Genomic DNA, 20,426 nt, shown 5'->3' with positions numbered 1-20,426 from the left:
CAATTGCGGCAATACACAATCTTGAGATTCATCAAATGGATGTAAAAATAGCATTCCTAAATTGTGAGTTAGAAGAGGAGATTTACATGGAGCAACCTGAAGGGTTCGTTTCTCCTAACCAAAAACACAGTGTGTAAACTTGTCAAGTCCTTGTATGGATTAAAACATGCTCCTAAATAATGGCACCAAAAGTTTGACAAAACAATGTTGTCAAATGGATTCAAAATCAACGAATGTGACAAATGTGTATATATTAAACATACAGCAAATGCTTATGTAATTGTGTGTCTATATGTGGACGACATGTTAATAATGAGCAATAGTCATGAAATGTTGTTTAATACCAAAAAGATGCTAACAAAGCATTTCGATATGAAAGATATGGGTGTGGCAGATGTAATCCTAGGGATTAAAATCTCTAGAATGTAGGATGAAATTGTACTTTCACAATCTCACTACATAGAAAAAGTACTTAAAAAGTTTGACGTGTTTGAGGAAAGTCCTGCGATAACTCCTCTTGATTCAAGTATGCACTTAGTCAATAATACGGGAAAAGGCATATCACAACTAAGGTATTCACAAATAATTGGCAGTCTTATGTATATTACAAACTGCACTCGACCGGATATTACTTTTGCGGTGAATAAACTTAGTAGATTTACAAGTAATCCAAACCGTGATCATTGGAAGGCTTTGACGAGCGTTCTAAGGTACTTAAAGTATACCTTAACCTATGGATTACACTTCACAAAATATCCTGAGATACTAGAAGGATATTGTGATGCGAATTGGATATCCGATATGAAGGATTCCAAATCCACTAGTGGTTATGTTTTCACCAAGCTATTGTATCATGGAAATCAACAAAGCAAACGTGCATAGCTCGATCAACTATGGAATTTGAGTTTATTGCTTTGGACAAAGCTAGAGAAGAAACAAAATGGCTTCGAAATTTCTTAGAAGATGTTCCATGTTGGCCCAAGCCAGTACCTGCGATAAGTATACATTATGATCGTCAATCAGCAATTGAAGGGCTCGAAGTAGCATATATAATGGTAAGTCTAGATATATTCATCGTAGACATAACACCATTAAGCAACTGATCTCAAATGGCATTATCTCCATAGATTATGTAAAATCAAAGGAGAATATTGCGGATCCACTTACGAAAAGTTTGCCTAGAGATCAAGTGCTTTGCCTATCGAGAGGAATGAAATTAAAGCCTACTACGTAAGAGTTTTTGCAATGGTAACCCTACCTTATTGACTGAAAATCCCAAGATCTTGGTTCAAAGGGACAACTAAGTTGTGAAAATTCCATGAAGTACTTAGAAAATTAGAATTCCTAACTCATTCCTATAATACTAAAGTGCTTTTTGCAGAGTGGATAGAGGCTAAGATTATCTTTTAACGATTCCTATATCTTGATTAAGTTAAGTGGAGTAGGACAGAATACTCTTAATAGGAAGTCACCTATATAAGTGTGAAGTGGGGCTGCTTCGATAAGAATTGTTTAATATTTGAATTCTCTAAACACTTATGAAGCCAAGAAGGGTTCAAGCCAAAATGAACCAAGCCATGAGAACTAAGTACAGAATATGGAAGATATTTGTGTGAGTACTCTTATCTTGACTTACACCAAAGGCCGAGTGGTTCAAGACCTATGGTTCACCAATTAGCCGAGTAAGTCTGATAGTATTTCACTAAGGGAGGTTCAATGCTAGAAGTCACCATCCCTGATGCAGTATTTTTTCGTACCCTCTCTACATTGCATCATATCACTGCATTTGCATATGCGTACCCGAATTTTCATTCATGTGGGGGATTGTAGGAATTGGTTTTCAAATAATTAACCAAAATTTGGAAAATGAAAAGGTGTGTACAGGTGGAAAAAGAAAATGTGTGACTACGTGTCAACTTCGACCAAATATTCGGACTTGATCTGATGGTCAAATTACAAAAGTAAATAGAACAACTTATTCTACTCATCGAGTAGATCGTCATGGTATATTTGGAATCTCAAAATCAATTCCAGATGAATGAAAAATTGCGGACCAAAATTGGAAAAAATGAAGTGTTGCAACTTTTCGAAAGGATGCAGATTTTGGCCAAGTGTTACAACTTTTTGAAAGGATGCATGTTTTGGCCTATACTACTTCATTTGCACCCTTTCTACATCTATAAATAAAACCCTATGGACATGATTTTGGGTACACCAATTGCATTGAGCATTCATTCTCCTCTTACAATTCTCTCATTTCTAATTCCATAATATTTTCATGCATTTCCTTTGTAGAGGGGAAATTCTGTCAAAAGTTCGTCGATTTCTTGTGGTTTGAAGTGCTGTTACCACAAGTTGTGAATCCATTGTATCTTGGAAGATAAGTGTCATTCACCGTGAGCACCATAGTGGGGCAATTTGTCTTAAGGAAAGAGATAACGTCTCACCTTAGATTATTCTTTATTTCTACTCCTTCTTAATCATTGTTTTGTGTAATCGTTATACTGAAACTCTGTCCAAATTTTCATTCATATAAATTGTATTTTGATCACGCTCTTGTGGGTTAAAATTGGTCAAACAAATATATCAAAAACCAATGCTTACATAACCCTTTTTATAAGTCGTCTCCAACAAAATCCTCAATAACCAGTGAAGAAAATGCACCCATTAGATTTACTAATCATGAAACCCAATGAAAAATTTTCTATATCAAGCAAAGATCATCCTCTTGATCTCACTTGAACTTACCATATGTGAAACTTTCCACATAACTACCGGTCTAAACCTAAAGAGTTCAACCTCACCACTAAACACCTTCTACCGATTCCGTGCAACCTAGGCCATCAAGGATCCTCTATGGTTCTGTGCTATATAAGATGAGCAAATGTTCTCTTCCTATTGGGACCTTGTGCCTACTTATTCCTCTTAAAAGAAGTGGATGTAACAGTGGTTTGAATCGAACAACACAACAATGGTAGCATTTGCCTATACAAAGCTCGCCTGGGCATTAATGGATTCATCTACGACTTGGTATAGATTAGCACGAAACCTTTACTTCCTTTGCTGTTGCATGTCCTCGTAGCTTCTCAAATGCTAACTGTGCTGGTAACCACAATAAATTGTACATCCGCCACACCGTTTTTCTAGGTGCTCGATCCCACAAACAAAAATCTGTGGCACAAACTAACCTTTTCTGCTATTGCCTATTGGAAGTTTCACGGGTTCTCTTTGTTTCATGAACTTGGTTTTTTGCATCTAGATCTCTACTGAAGGTGTCCTTCGACACTCACCTATCAGGACTTGTTCTTAATTCTCAAATGAAACACAGTGCTCTCCATATATATTACAGTTGATATCTAGTAACAAAAAATGGTTCTTAAATTTTCACATATTCCACTAAAGATCACCTGGTTGATGTGCTAAACAATTTATTACCTCATCAACAATCTACCTTTATCTCCAATGGCAGTACCATGTTATGCAAACATGAATAGTCACATAAAAATTACAATCTCGAGCCAGCCAAATTATGTCAAAGTGCAAGGGCAAGCAATAGAAAGGATAGTCCTTCGCTCATTTGCACGAACTACAACTACTAAAAAATGGTGATATCATTCGTGAAAGAAGGACCAACGACGGTTCTATCCTCAAGGAGGAGGAGTAGGAGTATCCAAACATCTTAGATATAGATAAAAAGGTAGGAACATTTAATTCTTTTCTACTTATTTGTAAGAGTAATATATTTCTATTAATATATTCACAAGTCTTTTTGAATCCATTGTGATTTATATGATAATGACTTGTTAAAAATAAGTAAACTCTAGGCATTAGAAAATTAGCAGAGTTTTATTACTGTTAGTGCACTACTCTGATAACTACCCCGCTGAATAGTTGGACCTCTGCTGAAAGTTTCCCAACGAAATAAACTTAAAATGTAAGTTTGATAACTTTTAAGGTTAGCCAAACATGTCCTAATCTAACCCTCGCATTAACACAATTCAAGCACGATGCACCACTGCTGATTGTGTTCTTACATCATCATAGTCTGTCTTCATCCCATCCATAGTCTTGTGCTTCTCAAGAAACTAAAAATAATCTTACACTCACTCACCAAAAATTTGCTTTTCAAGAAACAAATTTTTTTTTCACCCACCTACCGAAAAATTGGCGATTTGAGTTCAAGTACAATCAAAAACCATCTTGTTCGATTGAATTTAATTTAGGGGGAAAGCGAAAGGGTAAAAAGAATGAGTTTCAGAGAGGAGGGAGATGATGGGAGAGGGGATCTGAGGAAGCCATTTTTGCATACTGGAAGTTGGTACCGAATGGGTTCGAGGCAGTCCAGCATGATGGGTTCTGCTCAAACCATAAGGGACCGCTCTATCTCAGTCTTGGCTTGTGTCTTGATAGTTGCCCTCGGTCCAATCCAGTTTGGTTTCACTGTACTGAATTATCTCCCTATTTTCCTGATTTCATTATTGTTCTTTACATCTTACTATTATAGTTATGTTTTTGGTTCCCGAATTTGTTCTATTTGATCCAGTATAAAAAGAGTAAGTGTGCAATTCTTGAACTTAATTTTTGGTGTAGCTTTCAGATTACCCTTTTTATTTGTTACAGTCGGGGGAGGATAATGAGAGCTTAAGCTATATTTAGCATGGATGCCTATTAACAAAACAGTAGGATTGGTTCCACTTAAACTTGCATTGACTTTCGATTAATTCCGGATTGGCAGCCAAACTCAGTCAACTGTAATTTTATTTCAACTTGAAGAACAATTAGAATTCGTTTTCCTTTTGTAGAAAGATTGTTTGTAGAATTCAACTTAGAGATTAGATTATGTTCGGGGTGAGATGACTTCTATGATTCCTGACATTCAATTTTAGATAGTGCTAAACTTTAAACAGTCTCGTGTTTGAAACAGTTTTCTCAGGCTGTTTTGGACATCATGAAATTTGAGTCTCAGGATCGGAATTTGTTAATAGAAATTTTGACTGGAACTATTTCATATAGGTTCCTCCAATTTCAAGACACTGAAACTGATGTTATTATGTAGTAGAAAGAAACAAGATTTATGCATATTCGGAGTGAGAATTTAAAGGGAAAAAACAAAGCCAAAGTAAGAATTGAAATTTGAAGAAAAGCCTAAAAGTTAACCAAAATAAGTTGAAAGTTTCATTAAGGTGTAAAAATAGGCTGACTATAATATCGAAAACACGAATGTTTATAAATAAAATCACTATATATACAAATTAAGCAATTAATTAGTAGAAAATAATATAGATCTAATATCTAGGAACCAAGACAATATATGATCTCTAGAAAGTGAGAGTAATTAAAATTCCTAAAACTATCAGAGGTATTCCTAAAATTCATCAGCAGCATCTTTACTCGGTTTTTTGTATGAAAGAACTTGGTCATCTCACTTATTTGCTTGGCTTGGAGGTTCATACAACGTCTCCTGGTATCTTCTTTAATCAGCATAAGTATATTCAAGACTTGACTATGTTGGCTGATTTATGTGGCGCCTCCTCAGTTGATAATTCGTTAGAGCTTAATGTTAAATATCGAAAGGACGAAGGAGATATTCTTCCAGACCCTACCCTATATCGAGAGTTGGTGGGTAACCTCATCTATTTCACTATCACACGTCCAGATATTTCCCTTGTTGATCATACTGTCAGCCAATTTATGAATGTCCCTCGACATCTTCATTTGGTGGCTATCCGTCGTATTATTCGCCACCTTATTGGGATTCCTCATCGTGGTATGTTCTTTCCCAAGGGGGCTTATCTTTCTCTTGCTACTTATAGTGATGCTGACTGGGTTGATTGCCTTGATTCTCGTAGTTTTACTACTGGATGGTGTATTTTTCTAGGTGAGACCCTCATTTCTTGGAAATGTAAAAAACAAAATTGTGTCTCTAAGTGCTTCACTAAGGATGAATACCGTACTATGTCAGTGTCATGTTCTGAGATATTGTGGCGACGAGGTCTTCTCGTAGAACTTGGTGTTTCCCAAACTCAACCTACATCTTTCCATGGTGATAACATTAGTACTATTCAGTTTGTTGCTAATCTGTGTATCACGAACATACCAAACATATTGAAGTGGATTGTTATTATATTCGAGACGCCTATGATTCCAAAGTCATCACTCTTCCTTATGTTTCTGCTACTCAACAGGTCACAGATATCTTCATAAAATCCTTAACTCACCTTCGTCACAATTTTCTTGTGTGCAAATTGATGGTAGTGGACTCACCAACATCAATTTGGGGGGTATTAGAAGTATTTATGGTAAATTTGCAGCTAATTATTACCTTAGAACATCTCCAAAAGATTTTCTATTTATAAAGAACATCTTATGCATAATAGAGAGCATCTTTAAATTTAGAGAGTAATTTTTTTTATATACTCTAACAAGTTCTCTATTTTGATTCTTTATTTTGTTTTTTCTAATGAACATTTAATGATTTCTCCGCATATTTTATTTAAATATAATTTTTTTTATATATATTAATGACCAATCAACTCAAATGTAGTTTGAAAAATTTAAATTGTAGAGTATTGAAATTTGTAATGTATTAAATACAATCATTGTACATTAAGAATAGAGAGTGAATTTAGCTCTCTAAATTTGGAGAATCAGATGCACTCTCTACTTTAAAAAGTTAAAAGCAAGAGTCCCTTAAAACTCATTTTTAAGCATTGCCTCTCTAAAATAGAGTATTTGTATTTAAAGAGTCTCTTGGAGATACTCTTATATAGCTAGTTTACATATATAGTGATGCGGACATCACTCATCATATTATCGCACTATTTTACTTTTTCTAGTTATTGGGCTTGTATTATTGGTTTGGTCCAAGCCTATCACTGGTAGGGTTATGCTTATACTATTTATATGGTTTTCAATTGTAATTTCAGTTGATGAATTGATGAATGAAATAATGTTTGGTTAAGTTTTCTCCTCTTCTTTCCCCAGCCTTCTTCCTCCCACCCTCTCTGTATTTCCTCCCCGTTTCTTCTTCTTCTCCCCTGGTTTCTCAACTTGTTCCTGGCTACTTCTTCTTATTGAAATCCCTCAATCTATCCTACATCAAAGTGGTATCAGAGCTAAACCTGGTTCCACCATCTTCAAATGAAAATTGGAGTCACAAAATTGCTATGGAAGTGATTCAGTTAAAATTCCTGTCTTCAGCTTGATGTTCAACACCATAAATCCCTACCCAGAAGGTGCCCCATCCATCCTCTGCAAACCGCACACAAACATCTAACCCAATACACTGTAACACACCGCCCAGTCATCTATTATACCACAATGCTGCCGACAAATCCAACAAAACTCAATGATCCCTGTACTAAGCCCATATCACCCGAATTACATCCAAACAAAACACCAAGGTAACCGTTTCTTCCCATACAGTTAACCCACATATTCCATCCACCACCAATTGCCTCTCCACACGAACCTGCAACTACCCACATATTCATCCAACCTCCACCGATAGCTGTCAATAACTAAAACCACAGCCGCCGACACCATTTTGTCGGCACCATGCAGTAATCATCGAGAAGACTGCCGAAAACAATAATACCGTAACCGCCTCCTCCAAACCCGACCCAATAACCTAAATCTCATCTTCTCTACGAAACCGACACCCCACGTAGCCACGCTCTCCGCTTCCACTATTGAAATCAAAGGCCACATAAACTAAGTTGGCAACCATCAATCCATTTTAGCGTCTCCTTCTCGGTTTCTTCTTCTTTTGCTTCCGTTCGCCGCCTCAAACCCAGCCCAATCACCCAAGTTTCATCTCCTCTATAAAGCATCAGCAACCCACCCAAACCGCCGGAACTTACAGCAACCAGAAACGGAACCCTATCCGAGTTAGACCGCTCGCGACGGCCCGAAGCATCCAGCCTGCAACCGCCGCCTCCACTTGCGGAACCCATGATCGCATACCTTGAATAGGGCTGGACGGATTTGGCCAGAAATTACTGAGGGTCTTCGGATTCCAATTTGGGCTTTTCAATTAGGCGGTGCCTTAGTATTCTGGCATTTGTATTGTGAGACGGTATTTGATTTTCAGTTTTGGGCTCAGCCTTAGTTACTACTTTGGGCCTAGTAAAAGTGTAGTTAAAAAAAAAAAAGTATTTTCTAACATTGTTTTGCAGATACCTCTTCCTGTTCTGTTGATCAATCCAGTCGTTTCGATGAACAAAAAGGGGAGTTACTATTCTATTTATCTTTGGTACATTACTGTTTATCTTAGAAATTAGATCAATTAAATTTTTGTGCTGCTGCTGGTCTAGTTGTTTATCTAAACTCACGTAATTGGACCCATTCACTTCGTTACCCATTCACTTCGTTAAGTTCTACTTTTACCTCACTTATTTTACGTGATTAGAGTTTGACTAGTATTTGACCCTTGCTTTGCTATTTTACTTATACCAACAGTATTAGCTTGTTTTGGATTTTAATCCCAAAATTTAAATTTAAAAAAAATAAATAAATAAAAAAGAAATAGCTCAAATTTTCATTTTCCATTACTTGTACTTTTTGTTCGTTGATCTCTCTATTGCATGTCATTAAGTTGCTATTACAGTGCATGTAGTTACTTATTGGTCATCTTGTCACTTCTAGCTCCAGTACCTTAAACATGGACCCCTCACAATTCGATGCACTCACCCGACAAATAGCGGCTATTCAAACTCAAATGACCGCTACTCTTGAAGAGAGTAAGGCGCTATCTGTTAGTTTGAAAAATTTTAAACACATCTCTCATTCAACTGATGTTGATAATTCTAAGGTGTCTCATAATAGACAACATCGTTGACAAGTTAATCAAAAATACTTTCGACCCGATCGTAAGGATAGGAATAGGAATAGGGATCAGATGCGTGAGCGAGAACGAGATAATTTTGAAATTTTTATTCAATGGAATGCTCTTAAACAAGGAAATCAATTAGTGACTGAGTATATCGTGCAATTTGAGGAATTTCGAACCAAATGTCATTTAATTGAGGATGAAAACACGACTTTGAGTAGGTTTAGCCAAGGTCTGAAAGATGATCTTAAGCGCGAGCTTTTCCTTCGAGGTGTCACTACTCTTGATCACGCTTACTCTTTAGCTCGAGATTATGAGTTGATTATTAGTACTCCATATAAAAAGCGTGGTCATCGTCGTTCACCCATCTCATTAGCGTCGCCTCATAATAAGTCTATCATAAAACTTTCTCCGTTTAATGTTCTTCCTATTTGGAAAAATAATTGTAAAGGTCGAGATGGTCCAAGATCTTCTTTTCCATGTAGAAAGCATATTAACAATCATCCTTCGGTGTCATTGGCTCCACTTCTTCCCGTTAAATCCCTTCTAGGACCTCCCCTGTCTGATATTCCTCCAATTTTGAAAAATAAGGGTAAATTTTTTGATAATTATCATTTGACTTCATTGGCTCTACCTCCTCCCGTTAAGTCCCTTCTAGGACCTCCCCCTTCTAATGATTCTCCAATCTTGGAAAATCAGGGTAGAATTTTTGAAACTCCAAGGTCTTCTTCTCACTTGTTGTGCGTCAACTATAAAGACTTTGGTCACATTTCTTCTAAATGTCCTAATCGAACCTTAGTCATGGAAGAACGAAAGAATGTAATAGAGGAGCCTTTAGAAGATCTAGTCTATGAACTTAAAGTTGAAGATTTTGATGATTTGGATGATAGTGAGGACACTTCCTTAGGTGGAATCCAGACTTTTCCCGAGACTTTGGATACTATACCCCTTATCTCCGACAATTTTCAGTCACATGTTATATGTCATACCCTTACCCAAGTTAAAGAGCTTTATGATGTCACCAGTCACCTTTGGAAAATCCAGTCGTCTGTGGTTAACACTAAGGCAAAATTATCCACCACTGACCAACCTCAAATTGATGGTCAAAACAAAAGTGGTAGTCAAAATCCTGACAATTTATTACAGTCTCTAGTTCAGAAAAATCTTGGGAATTGGGACTTGATCCCTCCAACTGTTCAAATTGCATATAATGATCCTGTAATTGGTTTTTAGATCTAAAACCCTTTGAAGTTATTCTTGGTTGTGAACCTTTCAAACCTCTAGACCTTATTCCCATGCACCCACATGCTTGTGTGTCTATGTCAGTTGAGATAGTTGTATCATATTTTCATAGCTTGCATATTGAGATCAATAAACAATTTGAAGCAAGTAAAGCATTATATAAACCTCACGTTGATTGGCATAAACAACACTTTGAATTTAATATTGGGGATTATGTTATATTGCAAGCGTGTAATGCTGGTCTTTTTAAAATTTCCAAGCATGTTGGTCAAAATGCTTATGTCAATGATCTTTTATCACATTATGACCATCACCCTATTTTATTTGTTAAGGACTTCGATACTTACAATGGCTTTTTTAACACTTTTGTTGATCCTTTTCTATCTCTACCTGAGAACTCCCACACCGAATCTTTTGCTATGTCTATTCGAATACCACCTATCGTAGCACATAAAGATAAAATTGATGTAATTTTAGATGAACAAGTTGTGTTAACCATTGATGGAGAGAATCAGTGCTTCTTTAATTGTTTGGTAGATCAATGTTCTTATTGTGCTCCACATTATGTGCAATCATGTGAAGATTTTGGAGATGAGTTGCAGGAGTACTTGTTATTTGGAGTCCAATGCCGGTACGTGATTAAAATGAGGGATCGTCTGCTTTGGTCGGATCATATTCTTGAGGACAAGTTCTTATCAAAAAAATATATTTGAGGACAAGTTGCCATTTGCATTGTTATCAACCGTGGAGTTCAGATATTTGGTTCTTCAAAAAGATTGTCCATCGTGGTATGAGTTCAGACATTGAAGATTGACAGTAGCTCTTTGTCATTTGTTCACTCGACAGAGTCGAGTTTTTCTTCCACCCCGGGAGAATTGATGCGGATATCATTTATATTATTATCGAACTATTTTACTTTTTCTAGTTATTGGGCTTATATTATTGGTTTGGCCCAAACCCATCACTAGTAGGGTTATGCTTATACTATTTATATGATTTTCAGTTGTAATTTCAGTTGATGAATTGATGAATGAAAAAATGTTTGGTCAAGTTTTCTCCTCTTCTTCCCGGCCTTCTTCCTCTCACCCACTCTCTGTTTCTCCTCCCCGTTTCTTCTTCTTCTCCCCTGGTTTCTTAACTTCTTCCTGGCTACTTCTTTTTATTAAAATTCTTCAATCTATCCTACATCATATAGGCTTGTTTCCTTTTGTAGCTTTGTAATGACTATAAATCAAAGGAAATACGCAAGAGAAATTCATTCTGTAAAATGTCAATTTTTACATTAAATTGGTTGCCTGATCAATTCCTCGCACTCTTTTTCACTTCTTCAGTTTATTGAATTTGGTGTACTAGATAATATAACCAATTCACTTGCAATGAATCTGGGTTTGTGAACTCGTATTTGGGACTTCCACTTGTAGCACAGTACAAGAAGTTAAGTTTCCCTTGGAAGTCATCGTGTATTAGCTCCTGACGTCCCACAAAATACTCCCAAATTAAGTACATGGAGCTTTCCTACACCGTTAAGCCTTGATTCAATTTCACTTTTCAACTACTTTCAAGAATTTCATGAAAGCTATTGTCAACAGGAAGAAAATGTTAATACACTCTGTTAGAACAAGTGGCTATCTACATAATTGACACAATCACCTGAAAAGCTCCTATCAGATAGTGGCAACATAATTTGGCTTTGAAATTCTTGGAAAAAGAGTTGGGAGGCTCAGGATAAATATCATAGATTATTTGTGAATTTCTATAGACTTGTTTTACTCACAAGTTAGTGTCATTTTTTCAGACTGTTCAGAAAATATTCTTTCTTCAATTGACCGTTTGGAAAGTTTGAAGTTCCAAAGTCACCTTCTTGATCTCATTGTGAACTTCAGTTACTTCTTGATTATTGAGTTCATGAATGTGTAGAAAACAGCTTAAGTTCTCTTTCGTTTTAATCTAACTTCTTCCTAATGAGATCCGAATAAAAATAAAATAGAAGGCAGTTTCATTATGGTGGTATACCAGCCACCTGTTCTGGAACTTCCTGTTCCTCTTAGCAAGACACCATCTTTAACACATATAATGAAATAGAAATAGAAATAGATAAAGGAATAAATTGGGTCTGCTACTTCAAGTGACTCATTATAATAGATTGACATATTTCCTACTTTTTGAGTACCAAAGATTCAACTTACAAGGAATCATTCGAAATCTTTTCTTTGATACCAATTGATGTTGGCAGAAGCGCAAGAAGGGTAATAGAAAAATTGAGCCATATAGCAAGTTGGATTTCATTCCCAAAAACCTAGAACTGGGATTGATTTTGCCAAAAACCTGAATGCTCTCATTGCGAATACTGGAAAATTTTATAAATTTATATGTAATGATAGGCTGAATGAAATGTTGACACCACAAATTTTTCGAAGACCTAAAGTCCTAAACTTGCTAACTAAGCAACTACCTCAAAAGGAAACATGATATTATGGATTTAAAATATCCGATAAACAAATAACGTAAGACCTATAGAAATAATCCAAAAAGGGAATAACTTAGTGTACCTGAAATTCGTTTCTTTAACAATTTCTTCTCTCATTTGTTTGGATTCATCATGCATCTCTTTTACTCTTATAAATCAGTGTGTTTGGAAGTTATTATGAGTTTGATTAATGTTTAGTTTCTTGTTCTTGTGAAGTGTGGATACTCTTCACCAACACAATCTGCTATCACCAAAGATCTCAAGCTCACAGTGTCCCAGGTTTGTGTGAAAATGAATATATGTTCCTGTGAATATTATCAGAATTTGTTTATTATATTTACTGACTCAAAGGTTGGGCCAGTTCTCTTTGTTTGGTTCCTTAGCAAATGTGGGCGCTATGGTTGGGGCAATAGCTAGTGGTCAGATTGCTGAGTACATTGGACGAAAGGGGGTATGACTGTTTCCTTAATATTAGTTATTTAGTTATATATTTGCTCTTTATCCATCCGTATGTTTCACATTAGAATATTTTGATCTAATTTGATAACTTGCAGGCTCTAATGATCGCTGCCATTCCCAACATCATTGGTTGGCTTGCCATATCATTTGCCAGAGTGAGCATCTCAATTGATGTTTTCATTTTTTTCTTTTGTTGTTGTTGCTGTCATTATCTGCTTTGAGAACTTGAATTAATATCTAATTCCTTTTGTTTTAAATTAGGATATTTCGTTTCTTTACATGGGAAGATTGCTGGAAGGGTTTGGTGTGGGAATAATCTCGTATACGGTAAATATGAACCAGTGTTTTTATCCCCTGTATTAAAAGAATCCTGATTGACTTTTTAACTCTTTTCCTTTGCTTATATAATTATAGGTGCCTGTATATATAGCCGAGATAGCACCTCAAAATTTGAGAGGGGGGTTGGGTTCGGTAAACCAGGTTGGCCGATTCTGCTATATTTCTTTCAGTAAGACCTGTTTCCCTAAAATATGCTACTAATTTCTGCTACATTCTATGATGTAGCTCTCTGTGACTATTGGGATTATGCTTTCTTATCTACTGGGATTATTTGTTGGTTGGAGAGTGCTTGCTGTTCTTGGTAAGAATTTTAGATAGCCCAAAGCTCTTCACAGATGATTTTGATGATACATTTTTCTATAATACTTTCAACAACCCCTGAATATTGTCCTGTTGGTGGTTTGATTCATTTTTTATTTAGGATTAGGGGACCTGAAATGAAAAAATTTCTTAAATTCCTCCAGTTAGTTGTTTGTTCTCCCTGTGTTGAATAAATTTATGATCATTACATGTTAAGTCATTTTAAGTTCTGATGCATATATCCTATTTGGTATTAACTTCTCCCAACTCCTAATGGAAGAAAAGGAAAAGAAGAAAGAAATTGATAGCACTAAGGCTTCCAAAATGTGACCAATAATTTTCATTTTCAGGAGTATTGCCTTGTCTTATATTGATACCTGGTCTGTTCTTCATCCCGGAATCTCCTCGGTGGTTGGTGAGGTTTATGAAGAAGTTTATCAAACTTGATTCCTCGTTTTAGCAGAGACACAAGTACTAATGCAGATGGCTTTGTGAAAAATTAGGCCAAAATGGGAATGACAGATGATTTTGAAGCTTCTCTACAAGTTCTTCGGGGTTTTGATACCGATATCACCCTTGAAGTAAATGAAATCAAGGTAAGTTCCCTTGGATTTTGTTCTTTAACAGATGTGCATTATATTAAACCATGTAAAACAGCAGCACAACATCAACCGTTTTCTTGATGTAGCTTTGCTGTTTACTCATATGAATTTATTGTTTGGTGTCCAGATGACATAACTAACTACTTGAATAATGTCAAGGCAGATTTCAAATGACAATTTTTGGTTTGCAGAGAGCTGTAGCATCAACAAGTAGAAGAATGGCAATCCGTTTCGCAGATCTTAAACTCAAAAGATACTGGTTACCACTGATGGTATGCACGTTTTCATAAGAAATCTCATTTTCCTGTTTGAAAATGATTTTCAACTAGTTTCATTTTCTTTTCCTCTTTTATCCTGCAGATAGGAATTGGGCTACTTGTCTTTCAACAACTAAGTGGAATTAATGGTGTTATCTTCTATTCCACGACTATTTTTGAATCAGCTGGTATGTTGTGATAACCTTCTATTTCTGAAACGAGCAATAGATCTGTGTATTTTCTTCGTTGAATTCATAGAGATATGCATATTTGTACCACACTTTAAATTTCTTGAATTCATGATTCGTGCTTGTTGACGTGCTATGAAATCTACACCAATGACAAGTTATGGAAGCATCACCAACAAAAGATGCAAGCTCTATTGTGCATTATCTAGAATGAAGTTGCCTTTCGCTTTGTTTATGCTCCTTTCACAACGTACATCTCCTATTGATTGTTACTCCCTATCTCTATGGTTGGATGAGCTCGTTTCCTTTTTGGGATGTCTGTAATAGTGTCCACTTTCTTAAAATCAACATGTACTTCGAAAAAATTCCCTTAGTGGAATTACATGATGTTACGAATAACAATTATCTCCCACAAGTTTTGAAGGAAAAAGAACCACGTTACCGAAATTCTAACTCATGAACTCTAAGCAAGCCCATTCAATTCCGAAGGAAGGAGTATTATTTTATAATTTAAGTTAAAGGCCTCTTATTTAGTTGTATTGATGGACAGGGATCTCATCGGGTAATGCTGCTACTGTTGGTGTTGGTGCTATTCAGGTATATCTAAGAGTTTCATGAGCAAATTTTTTTTTGAACTCTTAGTTTTTGTTTACTATGAAGATTTTGTACATTGTTCAGGTTATTGCCACTGCAATTTCTACGTGGTTGGTAGACAAAACTGGGCGTAGGGTTCTGCTAATTGTGAGTTAAAGCTTTGTTTTTATTTTTTCGGTCTATGAATCATCAGTTTGCCTTACGCAAATGAAAATGCCCATTTCAGGTTTCCTCTTCTGGGATGGCTCTTAGTCTCCTACTTGTTGCTGTTTCATTCTTTTCGAAGGTAATTTTGCTATAAAATTTCTTTTCATTCAAAGAAGAGGGAATAGGTAATCGATGTGATCATGAACATTTTTGTATGGTTTCATGTTTACATTCTGATACATACTGTATATTTTGTTATTTTTCTATTTGAAATTGTTCAAGGGCTTCGTATCAGAGGATTCTACTGCCTATGGTATATTCGGAATCCTATCTGTAGTTGGGGTTGTGGTATGTTTTCTTACAAATATACAAGGAGCATAAATTAATCAGTTTCCACTGAACAATTTCTTACTTTTTTTCACCCAACATTTTCTGTTACAGTGCATGGTCATTGCCTTTTCTCTAGGAATCGGACCCATTCCATGGCTTATCATGTCCGAGGTACTATGGTTTTCCCCCTTGTTTTCAATCAGCAGAATGTTTGGTGTACACTGCTATTTTTCTGTGTAATACTCGTGCACCTAGTACTTGCATATGATTTTGTTTGCTCTTCTGAAACGGGCCTGAATTATGGCCAAACCTAAGTTCTTTAGAGTTGGTTCTTTTCATGTTTTTATGTCTTTTGACTAAATAATCTTTATTTTCAAAAACTTTTAAATATAATTTCATTGGCTATAGTGACCATATTTCCTCTGATATTGCAGATTCTTCCTATTAAAATCAAAGGCCTCGCTGGAAGTGTGGCAACTTTGGCCAACTGGTTATTGTCGTGGGTTATTACGATGACTGCCCCTTTGCTATTAGATTGGAGCAGTGGAGGTTTGCTCACCCACATCTTTTTTGTTTATGTCTAGGTGCTTTCTATGAGAATATGGGGAATCTTGTCTATTTTTACAAATGCATTGGCTCATATGATTAGCATAGTCGATGTGCACTAGGCTATTATGGCAACTCCCTTAAACTAAGTTTTAGAAATTAGAATCTAAATTACAATCAATCTTGTAAAGACAACGATTAAGTCAGTACAAATTACAATCAAATCTTTGAACTTAACTATTCCAACGCTCTCTCTCGACTAGTGCAAACATGTTTCATCCCAAGCTGCCAACACAGACACAGCCTGAGTCTAGTTTCTATTTGATGAAAATGTCTAGCAATCATAATACCATTCTAGGATGGAAATAAGTGCGTATTTTAACTCATAAGCATGCACCGTTGTGTGGTTATATCATATCCAATGAAAAAGGTTCCAGTATGTGTGAGATTCCCTGTGGACCGGGTTCAATCATCAATGTGAAACAGCTTAAAAGAAATGGATGGATGCTTACTATTCAAGCGTTCTTGCAAATTTTACAGGCACATTCACTTTTTACATGCTGATGTGCGCTTTCACCGTGATATTTGTGGCAATATGGGTGCCTGAGACGAAAGGAAAAACGTTGGAAGAAATCCAGTTCTCGTTCAGATGAAACGTTTTAGTGTAATTTGCTCTCTATTTCCTGTCCATTTCTCCTCCTCCTTGCTGGGACGATGGTCCAGTTTTGTATTATTTTCATCCAGAAAAGTGTAACTTTTTCTCCTTTTTGTTTGAGCGGTGAATCCGGAATTTAGAACTCACAGATCTAGTCCCTTGGCTTATTATTCCCTAAAGGCTTGCATGCTACTGGATTTTGTAATTCTCACATATTGATAAATGTTTAAAGAGTATTTTAATAATTTTAAATGTGGCTCAAATAAGGCCTTATTTTCTGAATATTTTCTTAGTTTGCTAATCCATTCCTTTCTGGATTGATTTGAGTATTTTCTAAGTTTGAAAATGTAACGGATTTTTTTTTTTTTGAACGGTGCGTATTTAATTTGGATGTTCCCTTCTTGTCAAAGCAATTTCAACATTTTACGCATATTTATTTGTCTTCCTGCTGTCTTTTACCAGTACATGAACTGACTTTTACCACAAATCCTTCTATTTTTTCGAGATATTTTTTGTATTTTGCATGAAACTAAATTATAATTTTCTTACGGACAAGAAATTTATGTGTTAACGAGCTATCAAAATAATGATGTTACCAAAATGGGAGGGAAGGAGAAGACAGGATGGAGAACCCACATCGAATTAGAACTACAACTGCCCTATAACTGAGATTAATGACGATAACATAGCAAGACATGACAGACTATGGAATTCATTATTCAACTGCCCTATAACTGAGATTAATGACGATAACATAGCAAGACATGACAGACTATGGAATTCATTATTCAACTGCCCTATAACTGAGATTAATGACGATAACATAGCAAGACATGACAGACTATGGAATTCATTATTCAACTGCCCTATAACTGAGATTAATGACGATAACATAGCAAGACATGACAGACTATGGAATTCATTATTCAACTGCCCTATAACTGAGATTAATGACGATAACATAGCAAGACATGACAGACTATGGAATTCATTATTCAACTGCCCTATAACTGAGATTAATGACCATAAAGTACTGCATAAACTAAGAACAATAGGAGACTTGATTACATATATTCTATCCCAAATGATAATCAGATCCTTCTATGAGATGAGATTCACAGGATACCTGTGAATACAATCCTCCCAGGGACCATTTCGAGATGGTTTTACATTCTGAAGTGCCTCCCACACTGCACTATTACATTTGAACCCACTCCCGAAAGCAATCTGCCAGACACGGTGACCCCTCCGCATCCTTCCCTTTGCCTCAATGTAAGCCAATTCGTACCAAATGGAGCTCGATGAAGTGTTCCCAAATCGATGGAGAGTCATCCTTGAAGCCTCCACGTGACCTGGTAGCAGCTGCAGATTCGTCTCCAGCTCATCAATCACAGCCCTTCCTCCGGCATGTATACAGAAATGATCAAATGCCAACTTAAAATTGGGAATGTAAGGCCTTATTTTCCTATTAAACAACGTTCTGAGTACCAATGTGGAAAAGAACAAAAGCTGCTCACTTAACGGTAGCACAAGAGGACCTAGCGTAGTGATATTAATCTTCAGAGCTCCACCAGCAATAGCCATTAGATCTCTTGACAAAGAAACCCCTGTATTCCCGGCATTATCCTGCTCCTGATACACACATCGGAATGCTGTATCATCCGCACCTTTATGTGTCCTCACCACATGAACAAGCTTGTATTTCGCCCTCCTTCTATCCGATGACTTATTAGACAACAAAACTGCCGAGCCTCCAACTCTAAACAAACAATTGGGTATCAACATTGACTTCTTGTTCCCAAAATACCAGTTCTGTGTAATATTCTCAGTACTTACCACAACTGCATAAGTATTCCTATGCACCTGCAACAAGTCCTTGGCCAAATCAACAGCAATCACTCCTGCACTACAGCCCATCCCTCCCAAATTAAAACTCAAAATGTTCCCTCTCAACTTGTACTTATTCACGATCATGGCCGAAAGTGATGGCGTTGGATTAAATAAACTACAATTCACCACAAGAATTCCTATATCCTTCGGCTTAATATTGGTATTTGCAAACAAATTATCCAACGCCCCGAACATGACCTGCTGAGCCTCCTCCCTAGCAGCCTGCATTGATGGCCGGGGAGGAATGGAATGCATGGCCTCAGGGACATAAGTCTCGTCTCCAAGACCCGAACGCTCAAGAATTCTCCTTTGAAATTCAAGTGCCGAATCGTCAAAATCCCCGGTGAGCTGGGAATGCTCCATGAACAGATGAAATGGTGCTTGCAGATTATCAGGAGGCCGATAACAAGAATAATCAACCAAATAAACAGGTCTAGGCCGAGTCATAATATACAGAGTGGATCCAAATACAAGAAATGCAGAACATATAATAACAGAAACAAGATTGTATTGCAAATGAAGCCACAACTGTCGGATATCATCAGGGTTCTTTTGGGATGACTCGATAATAATAATTAACATTATGGGCACTAAGCAAAAAGTAAACAAATTAGAGACCAAATAATGATAGCCCAGTTTAACATACTTTAAGTTGACACTCTGGAGGAAATCCGGGAGCCTGCGAGGGCCGTTCCTGATCTGTACCCCGAAACCACGACCGTTTCTGCCACCGTCGCCGCCTCCGTCCATGCTGGTTTCTTGAATTCAATAATCAATCCTACTCAGAAACACAAAAACGTGTTCCAATACAGAAAATTGTGTAAACTTCAAGAGAAATGGAAGAAATGGGATTGTAAGAAAGAAAAGAGAGATTTCTGGATAGTCAAATTGATAATAATTGACTTTTCTAGGTTTGAATGCGGAGTGTGTGATTTTCGTTAAAATTATTCTCTTCTTTAAAAGAAGATACAGTAAATTGAGTCATCGTCATAAAAGTTGCGTAGAGGTTCATATTTGTTACTCTTATAATATAAAAATGTTTATTTAATGATTGAGACGGAGTGGTAGGGTTGTTTCAACTTTTTATCTCTATCCATTAAATAATTCAATTTATTAATAACATTATTTCACTTTTCAAAAATTATATGACGTGATATTTCAATTTTTAAATGACGCACAAAGCTTGTTTGGAAGAGATTTTAAGGCCCAGTTTGAAAGTGATTTTGAGAATTGATTTTTTGACTGTTAGAAGAAAAGTGGGGGCCACCAATGAGAAAAGAGTCAAAATTTACGACTGAAATAGTGAAATAACAGTCAAAAAATCAATTTTTTGATGTCAAAAATCACTCCCAAACACTTCCTAAATAACACACAAATTTTAATCTCAGTTAAATTTAAACAATCAATATTAACTATATCTTTCATGTGTCCTACAACTTTTTAACCACACATTTCAATAATTCCTATTACAATATAATAAAAATTCTGATTTTAATCCCTATCAAACACACACACAATCCCTCAAGATTTATGAAAATTTCAAAAATACTTCATCAATTTTTAAAAATTATATATATATA

The 20,426-nt window shown here is 36.2% G+C and overlaps 2 protein-coding genes across 2 annotated transcripts; one reads left to right on the top strand and one right to left on the bottom strand.

The window, feature by feature from the left end:
• The first annotated feature begins 3,950 nt into the window (after nucleotides 1-3,950).
• Nucleotides 3,951-17,240, top strand: LOC111408946 (sugar transporter ERD6-like 6). The gene is made up of 18 exons (XM_023038799.1): nucleotides 3,951-4,442; nucleotides 12,756-12,818; nucleotides 12,901-12,990; nucleotides 13,094-13,153; nucleotides 13,260-13,325; nucleotides 13,413-13,478; nucleotides 13,563-13,638; nucleotides 13,988-14,052; nucleotides 14,141-14,233; nucleotides 14,431-14,511; nucleotides 14,600-14,684; nucleotides 15,235-15,281; nucleotides 15,363-15,425; nucleotides 15,505-15,564; nucleotides 15,708-15,773; nucleotides 15,867-15,926; nucleotides 16,190-16,304; nucleotides 16,842-17,240. Exons 1-18 carry the CDS (start codon nucleotides 4,248-4,250, stop codon nucleotides 16,952-16,954), a joined length of 1,464 nt encoding a protein of 487 aa, XP_022894567.1. The 5' UTR covers nucleotides 3,951-4,247; the 3' UTR covers nucleotides 16,955-17,240.
• Nucleotides 17,241-17,593: 353 nt separating this feature from the next.
• On the bottom strand, nucleotides 17,594-19,831 carry LOC111408945 (3-ketoacyl-CoA synthase 4-like). The gene has a single exon (XM_023038798.1). It carries the CDS (start codon nucleotides 19,594-19,596, stop codon nucleotides 18,058-18,060), a length of 1,539 nt encoding a protein of 512 aa, XP_022894566.1. The 5' UTR covers nucleotides 19,597-19,831; the 3' UTR covers nucleotides 17,594-18,057.
• Between the last annotated feature and the right edge of the window lie 595 nt (nucleotides 19,832-20,426).

The sequence above is a fragment of the Olea europaea genome, chromosome 14, assembly GCF_002742605.1.
Source record: "Olea europaea var. sylvestris chromosome 14, O_europaea_v1, whole genome shotgun sequence".
Taxonomy (NCBI): domain Eukaryota; kingdom Viridiplantae; phylum Streptophyta; class Magnoliopsida; order Lamiales; family Oleaceae; genus Olea; species Olea europaea.
The sequence above is the reverse complement of the archived record's forward strand: the minus strand, read 5'-3'. Positions and strand labels throughout refer to the sequence as shown.

What these genes read in the sequence shown, in the direction of transcription:
- LOC111408946 (XM_023038799.1), top strand. Translation starts at nt 4,248, where the DNA reads ATGAGTTTCAGAGAGGAGGGAGATGATGGGAGAGGGGATCTGAGGAAG. An exon ending in GATACTGGTTACCACTGATG is followed by an intron (nt 14,512 to 14,599) that starts GTATGCACGTTT and finishes TTTATCCTGCAG; the next exon opens with ATAGGAATTGGGCTACTTGT. An exon ending in GGCGTAGGGTTCTGCTAATT is followed by an intron (nt 15,426 to 15,504) that starts GTGAGTTAAAGC and finishes TGCCCATTTCAG; the next exon opens with GTTTCCTCTTCTGGGATGGC.
- LOC111408945 (XM_023038798.1), bottom strand. Translation starts at nt 19,596, where the DNA reads ATGGACGGAGGCGGCGACGGTGGCAGAAACGGTCGTGGTTTCGGGGTA.